The 7,449-nt window shown below is 31.9% G+C and overlaps 2 protein-coding genes across 2 annotated transcripts; one reads left to right on the top strand and one right to left on the bottom strand.

Annotated features, from left to right (window-relative positions):
* Window positions 1-1,331: 1,331 nt before the first annotated feature.
* Window positions 1,332-3,862, top strand: LOC126886362 (uncharacterized). The gene is made up of 3 exons (XM_050653248.1): window positions 1,332-1,649; window positions 1,773-2,166; window positions 2,989-3,862. The coding sequence occupies exons 1-3, from the start codon at window positions 1,579-1,581 to the stop codon at window positions 3,814-3,816; spliced, it is 1,293 nt and encodes a 430-aa protein (XP_050509205.1). The 5' UTR covers window positions 1,332-1,578; the 3' UTR covers window positions 3,817-3,862.
* On the bottom strand, window positions 2,191-5,058 carry LOC126886363 (uncharacterized). Its single transcript, XM_050653249.1, has 2 exons — window positions 3,924-5,058; window positions 2,191-2,878 (listed from the first exon to the last, which is right to left on the bottom strand). Exons 1-2 carry the CDS (start codon window positions 4,278-4,280, stop codon window positions 2,264-2,266), a joined length of 972 nt encoding a protein of 323 aa, XP_050509206.1. The 5' UTR covers window positions 4,281-5,058; the 3' UTR covers window positions 2,191-2,263.
* Between the last annotated feature and the right edge of the window lie 2,391 nt (window positions 5,059-7,449).

Here is a 7,449-nt window from a genome sequence, read left to right as displayed (position 1 = left end):
CACTTTTTTTAATGACGGAGGTTGTGATATATTTAATCTGTGGAAATGATGTGTTCGATATCTTGTCGCACATGGATCCCAGACGATATATTTGTGAAATCTGTGAATTTAAAATAAATATTAACATAATTTACTATCTTTAATAGGAATTAATCACAATTTTAGTTAAACATATGTGTATTTTGACTTTGTTCTCAGAATAGGTACCTCTTACCGAAGTGAAAATCAAAACGCCAACATAAACGTTATTTTCACCTAAAATTATGATTCAAATTAAAGATAGTATTATTACCGGCCAAACCCGATTTCAGGACAAACTAGTTTGTCCTAAGCGCGTTAGGATAAACTAGTACCCACATAACAATGATGTTCGCATCATGTTCAAAGCATATACTACCAACACTCGTCGGAGTATATTCTTTTTAGTATATGCGTAGTACAAGCGTAGCATGTACCATAAAAAACATTCTAAATTTCATGTTCTTTGCATATACTTTAAGGAATATTCTCGTACCGAATATACTGAGTACATTCGTGTAAGTAGTATCTCGGAATATTCAAAAAAGTTTATTCTTAGAATATACCTTTATCGAATATTCCATAAAAGTATATACTTGACACATACTTATAAGTACTTTTAAAATATCTTAAAGGAATATGTGTATGGATAAGAAGAATAATGTTAGCCTATAGATTATAAACTTCGTTATGAATAATTAATAAAATTTAAAAATTTATGTAGGCAGTACTATTGAACTACCGAATTCATTATTTAAAATTGTTTTTAATTGTATGGTAAAAATGTTTAAAAATTAATTGTATTAACGAAAAAGGAGAAATTCTAGTTTCGCTTTCATCATTGAAATTATTTTGATTTAATAAGTTTATCATGAGTATTCTTAGAATTTTATTTTTACATGGAATTGACAAAGCTGAGCCAAAACCCACAAACAATGAGGAAACGACCGCTGCATACCTGCATAAGGGGTAAGGGGTTGGGAACAAAGGCAAAATACAAAATATGAAAAACAGTTAGGCATTTGGCATTTGTATCTACAGTCAACACTATCACTGTCTATGCGGGACTCGGGACTGTGGGATGTGTATTTTGGTCTGTACTGTGTTATGAGGAAGACCCAGTATTTCTACAAGGAATAGGAACATGCATAATTAAACTTTTTATTTTGTTTGCGGTCAACTTACAAATAAAAAATTCATTTTGGTACTTCAATATTACTTAAATAGTAAGTATGTATATAGGTACATATAAACAAAATATAAATTTTAGTTATTTACATACATATTTTACATAAAATATATTTGGGTATTATGCCGGTTTTCCACCAGAGAGACAGTTTTTAGAAACACAAACAGAAACTTTTTGAACGAAAAAAAACAAAAACAAAACTGAAACAATCCCAAAACTCTTGTTTCCATTTAGCGGACTTCATTTTGTTCGAGTTTTGTTTTTGTTTTCGGTCCTTTTCCACCGGAAAACAAAAACAAAACACAAACTCGTGTCGACAACAACATTTGTTGTCGCGAGGAAGTCAAAGCAGTTTTTCTTTAATTAAAACAATGTTTTTTTCTCAAGAAGATTTTTTTATTCTTAGTTGTGGATGGTTAATATTGAAGTCATTGGAAAAAAAGTAAGTAAATATAATTATGTTCGGTGTACTAGCTGTTTACTAGCCAAATAATCACTTTAAAGGGTACATATATATTTTTTAGTAAATATAATTCATAAATGATAAAACAGTATTGTTTTTTAGGAGAAGAAGAAAACGCAAACACAGATATTGGGTTCGATCACTTTTATCTAGAAGAGTGAACGATGGTGCTGCACAATTGATGAACGACATCCAAAATGATGACTTTGGGTTGCATGGGGAACTGCGCTCATCTTTTCATAATTTTGTGAGAATGTCTTCCTCTGATTTTGAAGAACTAATTACATTAATTGGAGGAAAAATTGCCAAGTTAAATACAAACTTCAGAGATTCAATTTCTATTAAAGATCGATTAGCAGTAACACTGAGGTTCCTTGCAAGTGGGGACAGTTATCAAAGCTTAATGTACTTATGTAAAATATCTGTTCCCTCCATATCACGAATTATACCAGAAGTGTGTGATGCCCTAAATGAAGTTCTTAATGATTACATAAAGGTAAGCAATTAAAAATACTATATATTTTATTTATTTCTGATTATTAAGAAGAAAAACGAAATTAATACATTTTAACTTACTTTTAATACATATTTTTTTAATTAATGTCCTGAAAAACTGATGAAAAAGCTTCTTTTAAAATACTTGTCTCTCCTTGTATTGGGTTGAAATCATTTGTCTCGCTTAAAGTAATTACTTGAACTTTCTGTCCTGACATTGCACTTGCTGATGAATTGTCAGATATGACAGCCCATGACGGTGTGGAAGGTGAAGGCATTGGGGTGCAACTGCTTTGTGGAAGGTGGGACCTGCGAGCATCAAACAATATATTTGTAATCTGCTGTTGCACAGTAATCCTTGAGTATTCAGTTTTTAAGCTTCTAATATTATTAGCTACCATCTCTCCAAATACGTCATATTCATCACGCTCTTTTTTTTCATATACTGATTTCATCATATTAAATACTTGTGTGCTTTCACTTTCATTGTCTTTCTCCACATTTCTATTGGTTTTCTTTTTGGGTTGGTTTTTTGATGTAAACTCATTTTCAGGTGCATTTGAGGTTGAAGCATTTTGCATACAAAACTTGTCAGTTTCCAATGGTGTAGCAGAGTTTTCAACTTTAGATCTTTCAGGTTCATCCTCGAGGTCATGGATGTCAACAGAATTTTGGGTCTCCGTTTGAGGGTCGTCATCTGAAGATTCACTTTCCTGAAAACAAAAAACTTTTATAATTTTATGCTAATCTGTATAAACATTGCTCAAATTATGTTCGTTATGTTAATGCCAAAATTATAAACAAATTATTCTTTTTATTTTAGGTGCCCACCAACTCAGCACAGTGGCAAAAGTTGGCGAATGATTATAACACTAGATGGAACTTCCCAATGTGCGTGGGAAGCATGGATGGGAAGCACGTTGTCATGCAATCACCCAAATATAGTGGAAGTGAATTTTTTAATTATAAAGGCACATTTAGCATAGTTCTCTTTGCTGTAGTCGATGCAAACTACAATTTCACCTACGTGTACATTGGTTGCCAAGGGCGTATATCAGATGGGGGAGTTTTTAAAAATACCGGCTTTGCCAAATCTTTGAGCAAAGAAATGCTTAACTTACCCGAAAACGCATCCCTTCCAGAAAGAGAGAAACGTGTACCGTATGTTTTTGTAGCCGACGATGCTTTTCCCTTATCACCAAATATATTGAAACCGTTCTCCGGACACCAGGATCGCGGATCTATGCAACGCATATTTAACTACCGTCTGAGCCGAGCAAGAAGAGTGGTCGAAAATGTGTTTGGTATATTGGCCTCTGTGTTCCGTATTTTCAGAAAACCTATACTACTAGAACCACCAAAAGTAGAAAAAATTGTGCAAACTTGTGTTTTATTACATAATTACCTGCGCCGAAATACCGAATCAAAAAATACTTATACACCACCGGGGTCATTTGACGTAGAAGATATAGATTCGGGAACTATTAGAAATGGATCGTGGAGGAATGAATCACAACCAACTGCATCAATGTTACCTCTAAAACCTGTGGCTAGGAAATCTTTGCAAGAAGCACAAAATATAAGAAATGAATATTGTGAATATTTTATTTCAGACCAAGGACAAGTACCCTGGCAATTAAAATATGCGTAAATAAAGGGGATTATGTTAGCAATTTGTAATTATTTATTTATTTTCTTTTTTTTTTGTGAATACCTAAATCCCTTAAAATGTAAGTAAACAATAAACAAAAAGCTTACCTCATATTCTCCACCGATTTGAACGCCTTTTCTTGGTTTATTTTTATCATGCATAAAACTCATTGCGTTATAACCAAACCACCTGGGTATAAAATTCTGACCCGCGCCAGATTTTTTTATTTTTTTATAGTTTCTTCTTTCACGTAGGTATTGTGACGTTATGTTTTTTATTTTTCTGGCTATTTCCAGGTAATTGGTGTCAAACAATTGGGCAATTTGTTTATGTGAATCCACTTTTGCAATCCTATTTTTATAGTTGGCATCCCTTGGGTACCACAAATTTCTATGTTCCCTCAAGGCATCTATGAGGGTACAAATTTCTTCAGTAGTCCACTCCTTTTTACCACCTTCAGACATGATCTGAAATAACCAATGAATAATGTATATTATTTATTTAATAACCATGGTAATATTATTAACGAACTATTCAATTAATTACTATCTAAAAAAAGGAAAAAGTTTGTTTACATCTGATCATATGGGTCACTATATCATGTACAAAATTCAATATTTACCCATCTTGCTTTTTTGAACATTTTGTACATGAGATCAAAACAATTTATAATTTATAAAAATATCTTACAAAAACAACAGGCTACATAAATGGTAAATAGATTTCACTTAAAACTAATTTTGCTATAAAATAAAATTAACTTGTTACAATAATCTATAGGATGGTTCTGATAAGATGAAGTAAATATTCATTTTACCTTTATTTCTTTGATAAGAAACATCAGCTGTATTCATATACATTTATTTTATGTAAATAGTATTTATATAAAAAAATACATTATTTACTTGCCTACAATTTGGTTCAATTCAACAAATATTGATAACCTGGCTGGTTATATTAATATTATATTATTATTATATTATTAACCTTGTTGGCTACAAGTATAAAAACAAGAGAACAAAACACGACTGTTTCCACTAAACAGACTAAAACAGGCTACAGTTTCAAAACATGTCGAAATCTTTTGATGTTTACCGCTACCGAACGGGACACGATAAACAAAACTGCAACTGTCGCAAAACACGCCAGTCTTCAAAAAGTTTCCAAAAAGTTGCAGTTTTGTTTTATTCGACACGAGTTTGTGTTTTGTTTTTGTTTTGTCCGTTCAGTGGAAAACCGGCATTATAGGTATTTATATATTCAGCATTTTTATTTTTATATGCAAATAAACTAAATATATATATACCTACTTACCTATATAATATTTATATAACTAACTAAAATTTATATATTTCATATTTATTTTTTAAGTAATATTGTAGAATGTACAAACTGCATCCCCATATGTAATATGTAAATTTAGTAGAAAGTAGAACCTAGGATGAGATTCGGTGATGCTGAAAACATACTTCTGAGCAATATATAGCACTTCCTTGGAATATTCTTCCCATATACTAAAAAGTACATTCTTCCTATATACTAAAAAGATGTGCCTTAGTACATTCTAAGTATATAAATAGAAGGTTTACAGCACCTCCTTAGAATGTTCTAAAACGGATATTCTTGGTATATACTGAAAAGAAGTGCGGTAGTACATTCTAAGTATATACATAGAACGTTTAAGTACTGTAATGTAGTATATACTCAGCATCTGCTCTGCACATTCCCAATGGTAATTACGCAAATTCTCAGCATATACTTTTTCTGAAAAGTATGTTCTATGAATATACTAAGAACATGAAATTGTTATGTGGGTATGGCCTAGGCCAAACTAAACTTACGTGCATAGAAATCGTCCCACTTAAAAATTTGATCATTTTTGATGTCTCATATTTCCTAAACCTGTTGACCGATTTAAGTGATTTTTTGAAAATGTTATAGCCTGATTCTTTAGCAATACCACTGTAATAATATTGTTACTAAACAGGTAAGTTTTTATTGTATACCGGGTGTACCAATCAAACTGTGTTTTATTCTCAAATTTCCCATCACCCTGTGGAATATTCTAGCATTTATAAAATACTGAAATTAAAACGCAACTATAGCCTCAGGCTTTCTTAACATTCTGTTTTGTAATTCATTCGTTTATGTTGAATAATAAAAAAGTTAGGTACTTTAACAACTAGACATGTTCTTCATCAATACACGGTGTTTCTACATAAGTGCGACAAACTTTAAGTGGTAATTCTGCATGAAAAAGTAATGACAGTTGGCTTTATAAACGTATGTCCGCAAATGTTTCGTTTCCGAGATACGGGATGTTGAATTTTTTCTTACAAACTGACAATTTATTGTATTGCTTTAAATCCGATTGAGATATGCCAATGAAATTTGGTGGGTTTTAAGACGTAGTTATTGCACATTTTTTGACATACAATTAAGAATTTAATATTTACCATTAGCGGGCATACGTTTAATACGACCGATCATATTACCGGTATGCACGATATTGGTGAATATAAAACTCTCATTTTTATGTCAAAAAATCCGCAATAACTATCTCTTATAACCTACCAAATTTCATTTGCATATCTCAACTGGTTTTAAAGCAATAAATAAATCGTCAGTTTGTAAGAAAATATTCAACATCCCGTATCTCGGAAACGAAAAATTTGCGGACATACGTTTAAAAAGCCAACTGTCATTATTTTTTCATGCAGAAATACCCCTTAAAGTTTGTCGCACTTATTCAGAAACACCGTGTATTAATGAAGAACATGTCTAGTTGTTAAAGTACCTAACTTTTTATTATCCAACATAAACGAATGAATCAAAACACAGAATGTTAAGAAAACCTGAAGCTATAGTTGGGTTTTAATTTCAGTATTTTTTAAATGCTAGAATATTTCACAGGGTGATGCGAACTTTGAAAAAAAAACAGAGTTTGATTGGTACACCCGTTATACAATGAAAATTTACCTGTTTAGCAAAAATAGTATTACAGTGGTATTGTTAAAGAATCAGGCTATAACATGTTCAAAAAATCACTTAAATCGGCCAACAGGTTTAGGAAATATGAGACATCAAAAATGATCAAATCTTTAAGTGGGCCGATTTCTATGCACATAAGTTTAGTTTGTCCTACCACGCGTAGGCCAAACTAGTTTGTCCTAGACCAAACTAGTTTATTCTGATATAAATACACACACTTCAGGATAAAGTAGTTTGGCCTAGGCCCAGACCTAGGCCAAAGGGCAGAGGAAAGGGTAGAGGAATATCGAGCTATTCCCCAGGCAAGGATAACCCGATAACACATCTTTATTCTATGCCAAACAGATTGCGAGTAGTCGTTGCTGCAAGAAGTGGACATACCCGCTATTGAATTGTTTTGTTGTTAATTTTGATTTGTTAATTTTAGTGCGTTTGATATTTTTAATTAAAAAAAAAACCTTCAAAGCAGTATTTTTATTTAAAGCTCTTACAAGAAAAGAGATATTCGGATAATTCAAACAACAAAACTTTAGTGATACCTCCAGGATAATACAAAAGGAGTATGAAACAAAATCAGCCCTCCACTTTTTCCACAGAATTTTTTAGAGTTAGGAGAAAATACAACGCTTCCATTCACCCCCG

Source organism: Diabrotica virgifera, chromosome 6 (genome assembly GCF_917563875.1).
Source record: "Diabrotica virgifera virgifera chromosome 6, PGI_DIABVI_V3a".
Taxonomy (NCBI): domain Eukaryota; kingdom Metazoa; phylum Arthropoda; class Insecta; order Coleoptera; family Chrysomelidae; genus Diabrotica; species Diabrotica virgifera.
This window is presented reverse-complemented; position numbering and strand designations above follow the sequence as displayed.

Excerpts from the sequence above, each read along its gene's own strand:
- LOC126886362 (XM_050653248.1), top strand. The coding sequence starts at position 1,579 with ATGTTTTTTTCTCAAGAAGATTTTTTTATTCTTAGTTGTGGATGGTTA. Across the intron at positions 1,650-1,772 it reads TTGAAGTCATTGGAAAAAAA|GAGAAGAAGAAAACGCAAAC; the intron begins GTAAGTAAATAT and ends ATTGTTTTTTAG. Across the intron at positions 2,167-2,988 it reads TTCTTAATGATTACATAAAG|GTGCCCACCAACTCAGCACA; the intron begins GTAAGCAATTAA and ends TTTTTATTTTAG.
- LOC126886363 (XM_050653249.1), bottom strand. The coding sequence starts at position 4,280 with ATGTCTGAAGGTGGTAAAAAGGAGTGGACTACTGAAGAAATTTGTACC. Across the intron at positions 2,879-3,923 it reads AAATCGGTGGAGAATATGAG|GAAAGTGAATCTTCAGATGA; the intron begins GTAAGCTTTTTG and ends TTTTGTTTTCAG.